The 20104-nt window shown below is 47.4% G+C and overlaps 1 protein-coding gene across 1 annotated transcript in view; it reads right to left on the reverse strand.

Annotated features, from left to right (window-relative positions):
• csmd2 (CUB and Sushi multiple domains 2) overlaps positions 1-20104 on the reverse strand; it is a 242171-nt gene that overhangs the window by 166662 nt on the left and 55405 nt on the right. The window contains 2 exon segments of the mRNA XM_060042704.1: positions 12220-12427; positions 19453-19647. Coding sequence (XP_059898687.1) covers positions 12220-12427; positions 19453-19647 — 403 coding nt within the window.

Raw genomic sequence — 20104 nt, forward strand, 5'->3', positions numbered from 1 at the left:
CGCAATTCAACCCATGCACACGCACTCACACGCCACACTTCGTATTTCTCACGCAGAGAAATAACCAGGATAGCGCCCACCAATTTGGGCCGCTATTTAACAGTGGAACAGGTAGGAATCAAATGGGTTTCCCGTACATAGGGTAACCAGACGTCCTCTTTCGCCACAAAATCTCACTCTGAACTCAGTTAAAAACTTGAGAGCCCTGCTGCGCTGTTTCTGAAATCGCGCACCTACGTAAGCGCACTTACATTGAGTGCACTTCATTATCCCTACAGTACACTTACTTATAGGCGCAGTGCTCTCACTTCTACGATGCAAAGTCAAAACAGCCTTCGCGCACCTACCGGAAATGAGTTTGCAGTTTGACGGTTCTTCTTCTGTAGTATTTTTTTTTTGCCTTACCATTTCCGTTAGTCGCCTGTATTAGCAACTGATTACAGAACAACAACATAAAAACATTGGTCTGATACAGCCTAAAACATTGTGTAAAAAAACAAATATGTGTAATTTTACTTACATTTGTAGAGCACGTCAGTCTCAAAGACAAGATGGCGGCCGTTGAGGGTGGAAAGTGTCCATCGGTCCACACTCAAGTTTCAGATCGTTTTGAGTGTGCCACCGAGGTACTTCCAATGCACTCAAAAAAGTAATTGTGAGTATGGAAGTGCGCGATTTCAGACACAGCACTAGTTACAAACATGCTAGCAGGACTCAGTGTTCCAACAGAGTAGGTTTCAAAGGGAAAAGGATGAGAAGAAAGAATTGATACATCATTCTTCATCAAGGGTTAGCCATGCAGAAAGCATATTGCTCCACAAAGAAAAGGAAAACAAAGTCTTTTCCATTAATCTTTTTTTGCTGCTTATGCTAAGGAAAAGCCTGTCTATGTTAAACCGCTAATTTAAATTGTGCAGCGTGAGGAGAATTCTTTGTGGTATAAAAAGAATCAAAGCTTCATTTAGTCTCCATAATTACTCTCAAACTAATTGCTTTTGTTAAGATGGAGGGATTGGCGAATACAAAGGAGGAAACGCAGATCACAGCCTCATCCTTGCTGACCGGAAAGTTGAATAACGCAGCTTTTTAAACCACAGAAACGAGCACGGCTAATGTTTCACAGAGATACAACCTATATCGCATGCAGAATACAGACGCCGGCATGGAAAATTCCAGTTGCCCTTTTCAGCACGTCATTAAACTGTGATTATTTTGCGAAAAGCTTGCCTATTCAACACACTGCCTAGAACAAAGGCCAATCTCCCCAAATCCTTTCCCAAGAGTTTTGTATACCAGGGTTAGCTAACCACTGTTTTAATATGTTGAACGCTCGAAGATATTCAACATTCAATTGATTCCGGGGGATCAAGTCAATTCACGTTGAATCAACTTGAATAAAGAAAACGACTGTCTGTCGTTTTTTGAGAGGGAGAGCGATAGTGCGTGATACCATAATGGATGTCAAGGCACCTTTACTGACTGAATAATTTGGTTTGGTCAGGGGTGGTCGGAGAGCATTGTGCTAATATGAACAAAGCCCCCTGGACCAACATCATACACACACAATCAAAGGGGAAATACAAAAGCTTCTGTTGTGTCGTATCCTAGGACACATCAGTGACAGTAATTAACTGACAAGAAGAGAGAGAGAGAGAGAGAGAGAGAGAGAGAGAGAGAGAGAGAGAGAGAGAGAGAGAGAGAGAGAGAGAGAGATGGGAGGGTGTCCAGCAGGTCAGTGTTTGGATACTGGCACACATCCAGAACAGACGTGGCAGCTCAGCAAGCACTGGCCTTCAGCCCAACATAATTAGCCGACAGAATGCCTGCCTGCCTCGCTCTCTTCCCTCTTCTGTGTGCTTATTCCGGTCTATCCGCACACAATAAAGCAAAATGAAGCACAGCGATTGTGTGTCACTGTGTGTGTGTGTGTGTGTGTGTTTCGCTGTGTGTGTGAGTGTATGTGTGTCCGTATCAACAGGAGCCAACATGGTCGACGTCACTTAATTGTTTCAAATTATCTTGATTCTGATCCGATGTATTTGCGTGAATTAGCCGTGAAAAAGCATACAGACAACACCCAAAAAGGTTAGCTAATAATAAACTTGTATTGAGCGACATAAACAGCTATGAAGACCTGCAGACAATGAGCGTGACTTTAGCTGCAGATTCTCTCAACATAAGCCCTAGTAAGGTCTAATCCCTCTTTTTAATTATTTGTATTCGGCTCACTTCCACACAACCGGTGTTGTCTAATTAACGGATCTAATTCAAAACCAAGGAAAGGTTGACAGGCAAAACGCTTTGGATGTGTTTAGCTGTCTTCTGTGTGGGTGGATGTGTGTGTGTGTGTGTTTTTTATGCATGTGGGTTCTTGGGTGTGTATCATGCGTGTGTGTGTGTGTGTGTGTGTGTGTGTGTGTGTGTGTGTGTGTGTGTGTGTGTGTGTGTGTGTGTGTACGTGTATTTGTGTGTGTGTGTGTGTACGTGTATTTGTGTGTGTGTGTGTGTGTGTGTGTACGTGTATTTGTGTGTGTGTGTGTGTGTGTGTACGTGTATTTGTGTATGTGTGAATGTGTATTCGTGTATTCGTGTGTGTGTATGTGTGAACGTGTATTCATTCGTGTGTGTGTGTGTGAACGTGTGTGTGTGTGAACGTGTGTGTGTGTGTGTGTGTGTGTGTGTGTGCAAGGAATCCCTGGTTCTGTCTGCTTGTGCCCCTAAGTGAGAGTGGGATTAAGAAAGATTGCACGGCGACAAAATCAATAACGCTGACATCTCGCTGGCCTTCTCCAAACGTCCCCCTCCCTCCCACCCTCTCTCACACTCAAACACACGCGCGCGCACACACACACACACACACACACACACACACACACACACACACACACACACACACACACACACACACACACACACACACACACACACACACACACACACACACACACACACACACACACACACACACACACACAAAGAGAATCCCATCATGGCGGGTATAATGGATCCCATAACTATGGTATCGCCTTTTACCCCTAACTCAGCCGCCTATGCGTACACACCAACCCGTCTTCCCCCAGATGACCCAAATTTTGTCTTCGGAGAAAGAAAAGAAAGGCGGATGGGAAAACAGCCAGGCCCAAGTGCTGGCTATCAAAAGTAAGAATGTATGGGCTTTAAAGCAAGACAGAAGGCCTTTAGCATTGTAACCGGCCATAGGGTCACTGCTGTTTTCAAGGTGAGAGACAGCACCAAGTTTCTGAAGATAAAGCATATTGGGATAACTGTGGTAAAGGTACATTCACCCAACGGTGTGCCGAGGAGTATAAAGGAGAATATTAATGATATGTTGGCCCGGTATCGCTCATTACAATAAGACAACAGAAAAACACCCAAAAGCCAACCACTTACACCTACAAGGTAAGGCAAACAAAAACACCCAAGCACACAAAAACGCACACAAACAACCAAAGTTTGGTAATTTGTGTCCGGTTAGCAAACACAAACACTGAAACGTAACCTCATTCCGCAATCTCCCGCCCCAAGCCTCTATGAAGGACCAGCCTCTTTACACCTTCACTTCATGGTGTCTGTCTCCGCACATGCTGCAGCTCCGGACCAGTGGCTGTAGATACCGCATCATGAACTATTTAAAGGCTGGTCAAGGGAGAGGGAAGCTCTTCCCCTTGAATGAGTCATGGCGGCGTCATGGTTTCTATTTTATTTCAGGACTGCCTCCGTCTCCGTCTCCGTCCCCCAGCTGGGGTGCTGCTCTGAACCCTCCCGTGAGTCAGCTTCTCACACCGCAGCATATCAACCGCTCTATACGCAAGCACACACACACACACACACACACACACACGTGCGTGCGTGCATGCGTGTGTGTATACAGGTGTGAGGGTCTTTTTTGCTTTGCATATGCTTAAGTTTGTAAGACAAAAAATGCTGGGGGGCGGGGGGAGAGGAAGGGAAGACAGGAAAGAGGGGGATGGAGGGGGAGACAGAGCTCAGTGGCATTTCCGCCCACTCCCAGGACGTGCTGGGACATGGTGTTCCGGTGGTACTGCGAACATGCCCCCCCGCGCGAAGGCATAGGCACCAGGAACCCAACCCCTGAAACTCCTGCACACCGCCACATGCACAGACCGTCTAATACAGGGCAGTGTGCAGTACAAGTAGTCTGTGGTGTGTGTGGGTGTGGGTGTGTGTGTGTGTGCGTGAGTGTACCTCCCTATCGCTATCTTCCACTCAGCTGCCTTAATCTTATTGGTGTACCCCGTGTCCTCTACTGTCCACCAGCCAGGGTAATGTAGTAGAGACCCAATGGATACTGAGTCTCTCTCTCTCTCTCTCTCTCTCTCTCTCTCTCTCTCTCTCTCTCTCTCTCTCTGTGTCTCTCTTTCTGTCTCTCTCTCACACGTATTCACTCAGTCTCTCTCTCACTCTCTGAATGTGCGTGCGAAAGTAAATTAATCCATCACTGTAATTAGAATAGAGAGAGAGAGTGTAAGAGACAGAGAGCGAGCGATAGAGCGAGAGAGAGTGAGAGCGAGGGAACCGGAGAGAGAGAGAGAGAGAGGGAGGTCAAGGTTAAAGCAACACTGACAGGAGAAAAAGGGTGGCATAGAGAAATGGCGTTGTCGACTGGGCATCAATTAAAATGGCTGCCACACTGTTTGATCTATGCCTCCCAACACACACTTGGAAAAAGCGCTTTGATACCCACTGACCCTGTGTTCAATAAGAGGCAGTTGACCCAGGAAGTGAATTAGAGGATCAAAGCACAATGCGAGGCAAACTCAAACTGTAGAAGGGCATAAGAGTGTATTGTATGGTATAAGGTATGGTAAGAGACTACAGAGAGCAAGAGAGAGAAAGAGAGAGAGAAATTAAGAACAGTATTGATTAAAGTCTGTGTTTGTCCCTAGACCTAGTCCCTGCTCCACAAATCCCCTGTGAATATTGTAAGAGGTTGTTAAAGCTCTCATTATCCAATGATTGGAAAACCGTAAATAGACTAAACTGCTAAACAAGGTTTGGCAGCAATGGATTTTTTGGGGGCGATGGGTGGGGGGGGGTTGATTGAAATGTCTGCGTTTGGCACCCAAGACGTGCACCGGAAATAACAATGAAATAGCACCATAAAGAGTGAGTATTTCCAGAATGGGCCATTCAACCAGGAGGCTTCAGTAACTCAACACGTACATTCAACCTAGCTTAACCTAGACACTCATTAATAAAACACTGTTCGACAACAATATGGATGAGATGAGAATTGGGGGACTAAGCATGCGCCATTAGATTGATGCAGGCACAAGACTATTAAGTCCAACCCTTCGCTCTCCCAACAGCGCGTTGCGTCATGAACCTGCCGAGGAAGACTCCTACACATGGCACAGTCATTCCCATTGGCGGCGGCTATATGTGTGCGCTTTGTGGTCTTATTTATAGGGAAGCTAATGGTTGCGTTTGCTCTGAAACACATAGCTGGACGCTCATCAATCTATCGTTCCTGACAGCGTGTCCTTGCAGACAGGCTTCATATATCAGCTAATCATAATGGTGTGTTTCCGCTCCACGCTATATAGAAACCTGCTTCGGGCTAACACAGAGCTTGCTAGTATGCCATGCATTCACATCCAGAAGGCACTCATTATGTCTGAGCTTGAGCTGATGACGTGCATTGCTTGTACCCACATTAGATCGGTTTGCTTCATGGACATTTCTTAAATAAAATAAATAGGACTGCATATATCTCTAGGCAAAACTCTAAGCCCACTGTTTTCTATGCTTTTGCATTCACGACCCCCTGCACAACTCCCATCCCCATCTCCTGTTGGTAGTCTGAGGGATGTGAGGAAGGAATACAGCCTTCTGAGGAACTGGTAGGGCAAAAATCGTAGCAGGAGGTTGTCTGCAAATAACATGGGAGTTGGTGGGGGACGCAACCAAGTTCCATTCCATCTGGGTTTTGCTCAATGACGTGTCCCAGATTGAGTCTCAACCAAGAGTGGTTGTTTATAATTCCTGAGTGGGACAAACAGGCTCTGAGGATGGTGCGGTAGGGGGAGGCACGGCACGGAGAACATCAATAGCAGCTATTGATCTTTCAGATGGGACTGACAACCCAACCCATATTTTGAGAAGCACAAAGCTGACTCCGCAAAGAAAGAGAAAATAAGAAAAAAAGAAAGCAAGTTGAAATGAGATGACGCTGCAAAAACATAAAAGTGAGTCGAAGATAGACTCGCTCAAGATAATCAGGGCTGGTTAAGATGATCAGGGTTGGATAGGAATGATAACCAAATGTTTGTCTTCAGAACACTTAGGTCCAAATATGGAGAACTCCTAGCTGTGTCTCAGCTCAATTGACCCATAACAATGCAAACAAATACATATAATTCTGGCAAAACCTAAGTAGCTTTTGGAAAAAAGAAAATAATATACTTCGGAAAAAGTATCTTGAAAGTAACACCAAAGAGGAATCCTGCTCTTTCCAGATACAATTCCAGTTTTGGGGGTTTCAACTCTGGGTTTCTATTGTTCCTGCGGGATTGAGGAAGTTATTATCCCGCTGTTTAATGTGCTCTTGTAAAACACTTTGAGACAGAAACATTGATGAATGCCTTCATCACTAAATTTCACCCATTTTCCACTACTCGTAGAACTAAATCAATGCAACTGAAAGTCCTGTAATCCTGAGGTCTTCTTCAGACATTTTGAAAAATAAGCTAATATTGTCTATAAAGTCTGAGGGAGACGACCATAGTTTGTTGTGTTTTTTTTTGACAAGGCCAAATTCCCCTGAGGGAATTGCAAAGATGCACATCACAGAACAGCGACAAATTGTCCTACTCGGCTAGATCACAATGTTTTAAAAACGGGAGAGAGTCGAGTAAACAGTCAGGGTCAATCCAGCCATTACCTTACATATGCTATGAAATGTATGCATCAAAATGAGAAAAAACAAGGATTATGTTGATAAACAACAGTACGACAGAGCAGGGGTACAAAATGGAATACTGAGACCGCGCCGTAATAATATGGGGATGGCAACACTTAGGCAAATTGTCAGCAAAGATCCAATTTCTTAAAAATGGCCTTTAGCGTCAAGGAGATGAAAGGAAGACTGTATTCCTCACACACCAGGAACCCCCGCAAACCAATTTCCAAAAAATACAGATACATCCATGGAATATATAAACAAAAAACATTTCCCCAACCAAATCCTCTTTTTCTTTTAATGTGGGTTCTCTGTAAAATAACACTTCTAAGATTACCAACACCTTCACCCAAAGTCGTGAATCGTTTATTCAGGCAGGCTAAGATCCGAAGAAAAATTGGCAATTACATTTTTTTGATGGTTGGCAAACAATGGCCAGGCACACACACACACACACATACCCTCACACACGTCATCAAACACTGAGTGTTTTATTGCAGGAAGTGCTTGAGAGCTGCATGTGACTGTCGGCCAATAGTTGCGATGTGATGGATGGGGCTGTCAGCCCCTCCCCACCCCTCTCAAGAGACTTTATGGTGCAAGTTCACCCTGCTACCAGCCCACCCACCCCGTCCCCCCACAAGCATTTACACACACACTCTTTGAAACAGAAGGACAGAAACTGAAAGGTACGGCGTCTGAAGTAGGGAGCTGTGGACGGGAGATGAAGTCCACTCCCCAGCACTCAGTTCAGTTAGCATTGAGTTCCTTCACGAACAAATCAAGAGCTAAACCGTTTCATTTTGAATAGGCGAGAGAGAGAGAGAGAGAGAGAGAGAGAGAGAGAGAGAGAGAGAGAGTATACTTTGGGATTTATCTGCACATAAATGTAATGAAGATATTGTTGGCTTCCGAGTTATAAAAGCTGGCCCTAAATCTGCATCGAACCAGGCAGCATGAGGTAGGTAATCCCTTAACAATCAATCAATCAATAGGTAATCATTATCACAGTCGCTCCCTGACTGTGATAATGCATACATAGCAGAGTTTAACTTTTTCTTTTGGCTGCTTTGGCTTATTGTGTTATTTTTTGGCTTCCTTCCCCCAGAGTGGACCACACAGACAAGGTATCAACAAGGCAGGAAAATTATCTACAACACGTTCACCGGATCCTTGTTGGGGCCTTTGGGCCTGGACTGAGGGTAGATATGGATTAGGAGGAGCGAACAGGCCTTTCATAAGGGAAGTGCGTCCCAACTTCTGCTCAGATGTGCTACCAAGAGGGAAAATAAGTTGTATTCACCCAGGGAACTTTTGAAGGTTGGCGATACAAGTTTTTTAGGGGGGATCACACAAAGGAACAGTCCTCACGAGAGTTTGGGAAAAAGTTAGCTCAAATCAAACCGAGACAAGGAAAAGTTAAATTGGCATCTATATCAGTCGGTATAGCTGAATGGAGGGTGAAGCTGTTAGGCAACAGTTCTCTTAGAACCGATAAGGATGCTTATGCCTAATTCTTTCGTATGGATAATGATACCCTATTATTCATAATAGTGCTTTCAAATCAACGGCAACAACAGCTTGTTTTCAGACGTCCGCAGAACCCCGTCGAGTAACAATGGCAGAGGCTGCGTCCCCTCAAAGGACCCGCTGCGGACACAGGGAAATGGACCAAGACCAATCGAGTGGCGAAGAAAATTACACCATCAAATATAAGCTCCCGGTTGGACTAAATAGCAGGCGGAGGACCGTCAAAGGCGCAGTTTTCATTGCATTAGATGGAGAATGGTGATGAGAGGGTCGGTTAAGACAAGAAATCTATATGGATTCAAATGGTCAATGGCCTGCATTTATAAAGCGGTTTTTTTTCTTAACCAGTGGGTACCCAAAGTAGTTTACAACATTGCCAAACATCAACCATTCATGCACACATTCACACAACGACGGTGGCGTCAGCCATGCAAGGCTCGTCGGGAGCAGTCAGGGTTAGGTGCCTTGCTCAGGGACACCATGAGACATAGCTAGGAGGAGGAGCTACTGCCACCCCGAATGACAGCGTAATAGCAGACGCACTACGATCTCCTGGGAAAAGGCGTCTGGCCGTAGGTTTCTGTCAGGGCTAGTGCCGATAGTGGGGGGGGGGGGGGGGGGGGGGGGGGGGAGGAAGGCGGGATCCCGTCTCCGGCTGCCACATCCAATCCATGTTGAGTTGTGGTTCTCCTCGGCTGGCTTCAAGTCGTCAAGGCCGTCTGTCTGTTGCCGTGCAGCTCACCGCCTCGCAAGACTGCCAACGCAGCACGAGCGCCAATCAAACGTCTTGCACGGGGCCATGCTTAAGATTGTGGGTACTTAAGGAGCAGCGATTTGGTGTGGCGATGTTGGCATTGACTGATGGGTGTGTAGGCCGGCTTGTCCATTTGTATTCACACACGTACGCACACACACACACACACACACGCGCAGACACACACGCACGCGCAGACACACACGCACACACGCATGCGCACACACGCAAACAATGACAACCACACACAAACACATGCAAATATGCGCACACACACACACACACACACACACACACACACACATATATATATATATATATATATATATATATATATATATATATATATATATATATATATATAGACAGGCATATGTGTACACATGTAAGCCACGCGTGTGTCTCCGTCAGCAAGGAGAGTGTTAGGGATCACACACACCTGACCTGCCTTCCTTGAGCTCCTCTAGCCGCCGTGTAGATCGATGGAGGAAGGCAGGTGCTGACCCTGAACCCCAGGGCCCCGTATCCCTAGCGGACCCGGGGCCCGGCCGTCACTCAGCCGTCACTCAATACCCCGGCCAGAGGAACCGGCCGCAGTTTAAACAGAACAGCACAGGCCTGCCACCGCGCTGATGTATCCACCAGCACTGATTAAATACACACACACCTGCTCACGCAGGCACACACACACACACACACACACACACACACACCAGGCGCAATTCAATGACACACACACCGACACATAAACACACACACACACGTGCATTATATAAAATCCCTTTTGCCAAAGATGCATAGAATCCACTGGTAGACAAGTCAGGATAGAAACAACCTTGATGTCGGAAACACAGAGGCATGAAAGGTTTAACATGCATTCAAGGACAAGAGAACATGCATACATGAGTTATTAAGTGTGGTGGCTACACTGATCAAAATGGAGACTTGGACGTACATGTTGGTGTCATCTAATCAATCCTCGCTCAAATCCCTTTACAACCACCCAGACTCTCATCCCATAGATCCACCATTTGATCAGATTCATCACTTGTACTAGTCGTTCCACTTCAAAAAAAAAGTTTCAACCCACTTCCACAGGGGTTGGACTTTCATTTCAAAAACGTTGCTTCAAGTCAACGACTTCCAGATCTCTATCGTACATATTAAAAATGATAATGACTCGGATGATGGATTCACCTACTCGTCGACTTTATTCATTTCTTTTTTAAACGGGGGGATCCTCGGGGGGGAGAGCTGTGAGAGAGAGTGAAGCCCGATGCGATTGAAATGTGAGCCGGTGACCTCAAGAGCTAAGAAAAGTTGAAGACGCGGAAGATCAAATCCGAAACCGTGCCTTATCCCCGCACTGTGTGGCCCCTCTTCACTTCTACGTGTGCGCTCAACTGTGACACACACTCTCTCTCTCCACCACTTGCCAACACTCCCTCTTGCCTCCTCCATTCCCCACAGCCCCCCTCCCTCTTCCACTCCCCCTTCTCCGTTCCTTTGCACATCTGAGGCATTGCCGAGCCAAATGCCGCAGGTGCATCGCCAAGGGCGCCGAATCGAAGACGGTTGCCGCGGCGACGACACGCTCAGGAGACTGAGCCGCTGAGGCCTTCAAAGGGGGGGTGCCCCCCCCCCCTTTCACCTGAGCAGTTCAGGATCTGGGGGGACTGGGAGCTGATGATATCATAGAATGTGCAAAGGCAGCAGATTGGGGGGGTTTGTTGAGGGGGTGGGCTTCGCTGAGGGTCTGGGATGGGATCTACTTTTAAATGTCCAAGAGACTGCAAAGAGACTCTGATATCAGGCTGCGAGGCACAATTCCAACTCTTCAGACTCATTCTCGTCCTCATCCGAAAGTGTTTTGGCTTTAGCTACTGAGCGAATGAGTAAAAAACGCCTACTTACTGAAGTGACCCGGGGCCATCGGATTCTCAACACACTAAGAGTTTCATCTTCTGGTTTATCCGTGGACTTGTTCCTTCTTTTGAGCAACTATTGGTGGAATAGATCTGGTGTGTTACGTTTGAATGTAGATCTTATATATTACGTTTGACCCACCTGTTCTGTAGGGGGTGTATTGTTAAGTGATGGTGGGGGTGTATAATGTGTGTATAGTGTCTCTTTTCACAAGCACAAGTACTTTCTATTAATGCAACTCCTACTCCAGCCTCTACTATCACTACAACCACTTTCTGGAGCAACCCATAGCAACCTGGCATGGTGTCAGAGGTATAATCAACTGTATTATGAATGTATGGCTTTGTGTAACTAACCTACTTAATAACACACGGAGGAAACCCATATGAGCTCACACCTTCTCCCTGTGTGTGTGTGTGTGTGTGTGTGTGTGTGTGTGTGTGTGTGTGTGTGTGTGTGTGTGTGTGTGTGTGTGTGTGTGAAGCAGTGGTAATCAAGCCCACTAATTACTTCCTGAGCAGAGAGAGAAAGGGAGGAAGGCGGAAGAGGGAGAGAGAGAAAAAGAGCGAGAGAGAGAGAGAGAGAGAGAGCTGTCAGAGAGGAGGAGCTGCCACAGATGGTGAGAGACCAACACCAAGGCCAGAATGCCCTGCCTCTTCATCAGTGCCTGTGCGTGGGTGGGAGTATGGGTGTGTGTCAGTGTGTGTGTGTGTCCTTGAGTTGTCGCGTGCGCGTCTGTGTGCGCTGTGCGTTTGTGTGGGAGCAAGCAGCCGAGGGAATGAGTGATTGGAAAATGACATCATTAAGATTGAGGAAGTGTGCGTCTCTGCCTTACGTCTGTGTTTGTGGAAACATGTTTGTGTGCATGAATACGTGTTTGCATTTGTATGCATGTATGACCCAATGCCACGTCAAAAAAAGACGCACCATTTGCCCGTTTCGTTCACAACACGTGAACCATCCATCGCTGAAGGGAAAAAAATATATATGAACATTTCAAAACACACCAACACCATCAACACCACTCGAACCGGCGCGTTCGAGTCCCGCACCGACGGGTACTCACCACTGGGAGGAGCCGTCGGTGCCGCTGACCTCCAGCAGGTCGTAGTCGTCCTCCAGCTGGAAGTCCGAGAAGACCAGGGCGATGGTGTCCCCCGGCTCCGCCAGCACCGTCCAGGTGCAGTCGGCGTTGTTGTTGTACTCCCCCGGGTAGCTGGGGCTGGTGATCACCCCGCTCTGGCCCCGCAGCGTGCCCCCGCACCCGTCGTCCGCTGGGGGGCGGGGTGAGGGGGTGGTGGGGGAAGAGGGGGCAGAGGGTTGGATGTCAGTGGAAGTTATGCAACCCATTGATTGGCTGAAGGGATTTGCATAGCAGAGAGCAGGAGGAGCTGAAGAACACACTTTTTTGTTTAGATTGACGTTTTGTGTTGAATTAACAGGTGCTGTTTTGACGTATTGATACGTATGGCGACAGAAGGATGTACTGTGCCAGTGTATATTTTGATTTGTTTTTAATTATATGTACACAAATGATTTCATGACATAAATGATTTATCGTTTATAATATCGATGGAAGTGTCCTCTAAGATGCAAATCTTAACTGAAAACTAAACAAATAAGCACAGGTAAAGTCACAACCCAAATGGTCCCCTTTCTCTGTCTAAAGTAAACTCACAAAGGGAATTCAGAAACAAGTTGTCCTTACCATTTGTTAATTGGTATGCTTTAGGGAAATACTATACAATGCATCTCCATAAGCGTCAGAGCACACTATAGACCTTATAGATTGAATAATATCGTCATTTCAAAATGTTTGACAGGCAAAATGAAAAAGGGAGTGGCAGTTTGGCAGTGTAGCTGACTCATGTCCGGTTTATTGCTTTATAAGATAAAATATTGTTAAATATATGTAATCTAAAAGCTAACAAAAGCTAAAACCAATGACTGGGTAGAAATAGTAATATAAACAAAAAAACGTACTGCCTGAAGTTTACCCGTTTACTAAGTTTGACAAAGTTGTATTCAGCTGCATTGCACACGGCTTGGGGAAACAAATTGGTTAATATTGATTTTTGCATACTGACTAGCCTGGGAACCAGACGAATCTGAAACCTCATGTTTTGCGCAATTGGGAATTGGTCTTGTGATGTCAAGACTGCCTGTAGACCATCCTGATCACGTGACTGCACATTCTGTTCCTCTACACGGATCAGCCTGGACCTCTAGCGGCCCACATCGATTTCCAGAAATAACAATGTAATAGGGGCCAATCAGGGGCTGTGTCTTGGTTAATGACGTCATCTGGCCAATCAGGCCAATCTGCTACGTAGTCGATGACGTAAAAAATACAGCCGGCAGCCGTAAAAATTGTTTTGGTGTCTCCCTAAGCAACAAGCAGCAATGTTTACATTAGTAGAGTAAGCACAGCCATAAGGGCAGTATTTGCAAAAATAGACTTAAAAACAACTATTTACCAAGAACAAGAGAACAGTATGCAGCAGTAGAATATCTCTGTGGATAATACGTTTTCGTCGACCTTCGTTATCCCGGGTATCAATTACCAAGTAACAATTATCAGGGAACTAATTCAAACCCGCACATATGGGATTAGACTCGGTTGGGTGTTCATATACTTAATATCAAGCCAAGTGTTGCTACTCATTTTTTATTAATTGTACAGGGAATGTGAAGTTATGACAGACCGGTGCCATCTTGTGAGACAGAATCAACAGACCAAGAGAGAAGGTCAACCTCTAGCCATGGCGCGTTCACCATATCGTTCAAAGCGGCTTGACGTCGACCTCACATAACCTATTTAGTAGTGCACGTGTTTCCGGTTTTCCGGCACAAACAAAAATGGAGGCTTTTTGGTCGGTGCTTTCTTTGCCACGGGGGCAAAATCAGAGGCAGCAAAGAGTAAAGAGTAAGAGAGAGAGAGAGAGAGAGAGAGAGAGAGAGAGAGAGAGAGAGAGAGAGAGAGAGAGAGAGAGAGAGAGAGAGAGAGAGAGAGAGAGAGAGCTAGAGAGAGGCAAGACTAGCGAGAGAGAAAGAGAGAGAGAGAGAAGAAGGTAACCTGGTACCTTCTTCTTTTAAGAAACGTCTTCAGGTCTTCTTTCCTTCCCAGTATAAATAGGGAGGCTGGGTATTGCAAGGCGTGATGCAACTTAATGCAACATGGCTGAGGAGGAGCGAGGCGAGGGGGGGGTGGGTGGGGGATGCTGATGGGGGGGTGAGGACGATTGCGTTGAGTGGGATGTGTGTGAATGGCGATAAACTCAGATGAGACGTTAAGCGCTTTCAACTGTTCCTCCTCCCCCTCCTCTCTTCTCCTTCTCTGTCTTCCGGTGGTCCACGAGACAAGGTGGGCTTGCGGAGGGATTGATGTTAGTTACCACCCACCCCTTGGATCATTACAGGCCCTGGATGTTGCTCCAGAACGGCGGCGGAGGAGCATTCGTCTCGCGCACGTCATGACCGTACACAAAGCCCCATCGGAGAACAGATGTGACCTTTAAGTTAGCTGGAAATCGAGTCATGAACCGGAATAATTATGTTTAGGTTAATTAACGCTGTGAGTGTGTGTGTGTGGGTGCGTGTCTGTGTCTGTGTAGGTGTGTGTGTAGGTGTAGGTATAGATAGATAGATAGATAAATACTTTAATGCATATGTTTGTGTATGTATAGGTGTTTTTGTGTCTGCATGCATGCAAGTGTGTGTCTGCATATGATTGTGTGTGTGTGCATGAGTGAATGTAGGTGTGTGAGTGTGTGTGCCAGAGTGTATGCGTCTGTCTGTGCGTGTATATATGCGTGTTTGAGTCTATGTATGTGTGAGTGTATGCGTGTGTGAGTGTACGTGTGTGTATGTCTGGTTGTGTGTGCATGCACACGTGTGTGTGTGTGTGTCAGTGCATCCGAGTGTGCATGTGCTGAATACATTGTGTATGCCATTAACTGACAGGTGCTGGAGTGGGGGGTACGTGACAGTGACAATGGCAGGCGACCCTATAGGCCCGCCCACCGAGGGGAACACGGGAAGCTGTGCGGCTGAGGCGCGTGTTCACCACCCAGGGCGGAGGCACGCCGCTCAGCATGACAAGCGGCTCGCCCTGCTGTGGGGAGGGCCGGCGGTGGTGGTGGAGGAGGTGGTGGTGGAGGAGGTGGTGGTGGAGGAGGTGGTGTTCAGCAGTGGAAGAGGTGGTGGTGGTGGTGGGAGGGGACAGGTGGGTGAGGGGAGGTCGGGTGTGATAGAGGGGGCGGGGGGGGCGTGGGAGGGGTTAGCCCACAGGCAGCAGGGGACCCGTCAATCATCCGGACCTAGCTGTCACAGGTAAGAGTACAGAAAAAGTCAAAAGGAGAGAAAGCGTTGGACAGGAACGAAAACCGGGAGGGGGGGTGAGGGGGAGACGAGAGGGAGCGGAGGAGCAACTTGAACTGCAGGGGGCGGAAAGGGAAGAGAGGGAGGGACGTTGCAGAACGTGGGGGAGGAGGAAAAAGGAGTAGAGGGGGCAGGGGGAGGCGACAAAAAGGAGAGGAGGAGGGAGAGATGACAGATGACACGCGAGGATTGAGGTAGAAAAGGTCTGGACAATAAGGGGGGGGGGGGAAGAGAGAGAGAGAGAGAGAGAGAGAGAGAGAGAGAGAGAGAGAGAGAGAGAGAGAGAGATTGTGAAGGTGGAGTGGATTGATATTCCTCACCAGGCCTCTGCTTTCGCACTCAAACCAACGTCCATGTTTTCTTTCCGTTTCTCCCCTGCCTCCCTCCCCTGTCTCCTAAAGCGACCGGCCAAAGCGTTTTGGAGCAATCGCCACCTGACCGAATCCGCCGACCACCTCCACCCTAGTAGGTAACACCGTGCATGGTAATGGATGGGGATCATGCTCTCTCCCTCTCTCTCTCTCCCCCCCCTCCCCCTCTCTCCCTCTCTCTCTCCCTCCCTGCCCCCTGGCCGGATGCAGATGTCGCTTTGCCTCCAATGCATCAACAAAGGCTGTCAGAGAGAATGTCACGCTGGCTCTGTGCCATGTAGGGACGCTTGCATAGGCCTCATCATGCGTGGATGCATGGATCAGGCACACACACAAACACACCTTGACGCACACACACACACACACACAAACACACACACACACACACACACACACACAAGCGCGCGCACACACGCAAATGCGTGTGAACTCAGGCACGCACGCACAGATGAAACCCATTGGTGTTTACAAACAATGATAGCAATTTTTTCTATGATCCACGTCCAAAATCGGACCGAGTAGACAAGCAATGGGAGCACATTTAAGTGTAAACATAAATAAACTAAAGAGATTCTAATAGCGTGTCCCACTCTGATGCTGTAATCACGTTGACATTTGAAGTAATATAGCACGTTGTGTGTTAGATGAGCTCAGACAGGTGTGCACAGTCCCATTAATCTCCTATGGCAAGACCTCAATGAGCCACTGTGGAAAATGGCCAGTTTCTAAAAACAGCGATAGCATGTGTGATTTAGCCTTAGCATGTTGTTTCTGCTGAAAATGCACTAGGTAGGCCAGGCACACGGGTAATCGTGTTGAATTTGGCCTTGCTCTCCTCTCACCCAGAGAACAGACAGTAAAGTACTCTGTGGCGGCCCAGTTGGCGAAAAGCTCCTTTGATTATTGGCTAAAAGTGGAAAGATTAGTTGACCAAATGTGTGGTCACGCGTCACGTCCATCCAGGCATGCAATTCATGAACACACAAGTGTGTGCATGCTCATACAGTATTCATGTGTGTGTGTGTGATTGTTTAGAAGTGTCAGTGACTGAGCATGTGTGTGCGTATCTGTCTGTGTTTTGTGTGAATAGAAACTAGAATTTTTTTTGCAGAATGGTCTGTATTTGCATGTGTGTTTGCGTGTTTGGTTGTATTCATTTGTTTGTGTGTGCGTGCGTGCATTGATGTGTGCGTATGAATGTGTGTGTGGGTGCGTCGGTATGTGTGTGGATGCGTGCATCCGTGAGTGTGTGTGTGTGTGTGTGTGTGTGTGTGTGTGTGTGTGTGTGTGTGTGTGTGTGTGTGTGTGTGTGTGTGTGTGTGTGTGTGTGTGTGTGTGTCTGTGGGTGTGTGTCTGTATGTGTGTGTGTGTGTGTGTGTTTATTTGAGTTTGGTTGTGTGTATTTAACTCTGTGGATGTGTGTGTAGAAGTGTGCCTGCCTCCAGTGTGTGTGGGTGTGTATATTTATTTGTGGGAGTATGGGCTGGGGCCATTCTGGCATGGGGTGCCCGCCATGTGTGTTCCTATGTGGGCTTCCTGACTCCCAGCCCGGGGTACAGATGGCCCAGCATCACAGCGCTCCACTCGGCAGCCACATTGACACAAACGGCCACATGGATACAAGAAGGCCCTAGTGGTAGCCAACGGAGGGACACACGCACATACATCTATACACGCGCCCACACTAACACACACTCTCACACAAGCGCGTGGGCTCACACACACAAAAACACTCAAGTGCACACACACACACACACACACACACACACACACACACACACACACACACACACACACACACACAGTCAAGAGCAGAAATCAGAAATCACACGTCCCTGCATATTAAAGGGAAGGCTTGTGCAAATGATTAATATCCCAACCTTGTGGTCGCCTCTAAAATGAGCAGCAATCTAATCAAGATGTGAGTGCATGTACCAACAGCGATCCTATTGCCAACGGTCAATTATTATGACCAACCAAACTGTTTTGGGTAAGATAAACAGAGTGGTGCAGGTGAGCCTCACCACAGGGGGGTCCTCGTTCACTGTGAGCGGGGGACGGAGGGTGTGGGAGGACAGCCCCCTGCCCGACCCATTAAACTCGAGGTCTCGTCAAATCTATTGGAAGCCGGCCTCTTTATCCCAGCTTTGATTTTTTATTCAATTCTGTTATCACGATACCACATTCAACACCATGGCTGAGCGTTTTAATAAAAGCCCAGACATGGATTATTCATAAATCCAGCGCCACACTTTTGGAATTCATCTGTGTCATTAGGGTTGGCAGACTCTTCTTGGTGTCACATCACTATTAAGAGTAATTACAGACTAAAAGGCATTCTAAGTGGGCTGCTGATGTCTGACTGCACACTGATACGTCCAGCCCCAGCCCTGGACCAAGGAGCAGGATAAATACGCCTGTGCCTCTCTAATGGTCATGCTTGTCTTTATCTTTTTTATCTTAGCTTTATCTTGTGCACGCCTTTGTCTCCTCCAGGCCGGACTACTGCAACGCACTCATCAGGATCCCCAGCAGGAACATCCAGCGGCTGCAGTACATCCAGAATTGTGCTGCCAGGATCCTGGTGGGGGTGGGGCAGTACCACCACATCACAGCCATCCTCAAATCCCTCCACTGGCCTCCTGTCCAGTACAGGATCCAATTCAAGATCTCCCTTCTGTCCCACCAGTGCCTCCATGGCCCTGCCCCCCTGTACCTCAAAGAACTCATCTCCCCCCATTCCTCCTCACGCCATCGCCGCTCTGGACAGGCCAACCTCCTCCAGCTTCCGAGGAGAAGGCTCCGAACTATGGGCGCCGCGCCTTCTGCTACAGCTGCACCCAGTCTGTGATATGCTCTCCCTGACCGTCTAAGGGCCCCACAGACTGTGGATTCTTTTAAAAAAGGCCTGAAAACCCATCTATTTAGAAAAGCCTTTGGCTAAACTGTTTTTTTTTCGGTTTTTCTTTTTAATCTGGTTTTAAAGTATTTTATGTTGTTTTTATCCTTTAACATGTGCATAGTAGCACTTTGAGGTCATTGAGTTGATGTAAAGTGCGTTATAAATAAAAATTATTATTATTATGTCACGGATACCAACACCCTGTACCGACAGTGAAATATTGTTTCACCTTCTTCTGGCAAATGTACTTGGATAAAAGCGTCTGATAAAATCCCCTAAATGTAAATCTATATGTGATGGTTATGCATGTCATTATGTTTATTTGTTTTGTATCCTTCTGCATATTTTTGTGTTGTCTTGCAGTAATTTGTCATCTTATAGTGGAACGTCCACGTATACATGTATATAATTGTTTTGCACTCCTTTCGATCACGGGCAGAACATTCGTGGCGTAAACAATTCCCCCAGCTGGAACTTCAGAACGGTGACCACCTACGGACTGATGTGTTTTCACGTGGTGGTGTGTAATCAACGCGCTAACATCAACGTCAATACCATGCATGCAATCATTCGTCAGAGAGCTACAGCGACCCTAAGGCGCTGCTCAACAGTGTTGTTGTGACTCTGAGCTGTGCTAGTGTTCTACCTCTGCAGTACGGCAGGGGGAAGTCCCAGGCGGCCGTGCCGGCAGAGGTGGCCAGGCAGGACAGCGTGGTGTGGCCCTCCAGCACGTAGCCCTGGCTGCAGCTGTAGCGGATCTTGTCCCCGATGTTGAAGGTGGTGCCCTGCTGGAGGCCGTTGAGCAGCACCCCGGGGTTCCCACACGTGTAGCTGGGCAGGGCTGGGCGGTAGAGAGAGGTAGAGAGACAGAGGGAGAGGGAGGGAGAGAGGAAGAGAGAGACAAAGGTTAATTAATGAGGAACGCTATGGTCCGTACAAGATGACCTCCAACTTTGCACGTCGAGGTTGAGGCAATAGGTGTGTGTGTGGGTTTGTGTGTGTGTTCGTACACGGATGGCAGTGTGTGCATGTGTGTGTGCGGACTGCAGTTTGTTGGTGTGTTGTGTGCGGACTGCAGTTTGTTGGTGTGTGTGTGCGGACTGCAGTTTGTTGGTGTGTGCGGGACGGCAGTGTATTGGTGTGTGTTGTGTGTGTGCGGACGGCAGTGTATTGGGTGTGTGTGTGTGTGTGTGTGTGTGTGTGTGTGTGTGTGTGTGTGTGTGTGTGTGTGTGTGTGTGTGTATAAACATCACATGAATGCAGATGAATATCCAAGTCTGCTTGATGTGTGAAGTTAA

Source organism: Gadus macrocephalus, chromosome 22 (genome assembly GCF_031168955.1).
Source record: "Gadus macrocephalus chromosome 22, ASM3116895v1".
Lineage (NCBI taxonomy): Eukaryota > Metazoa > Chordata > Actinopteri > Gadiformes > Gadidae > Gadus > Gadus macrocephalus.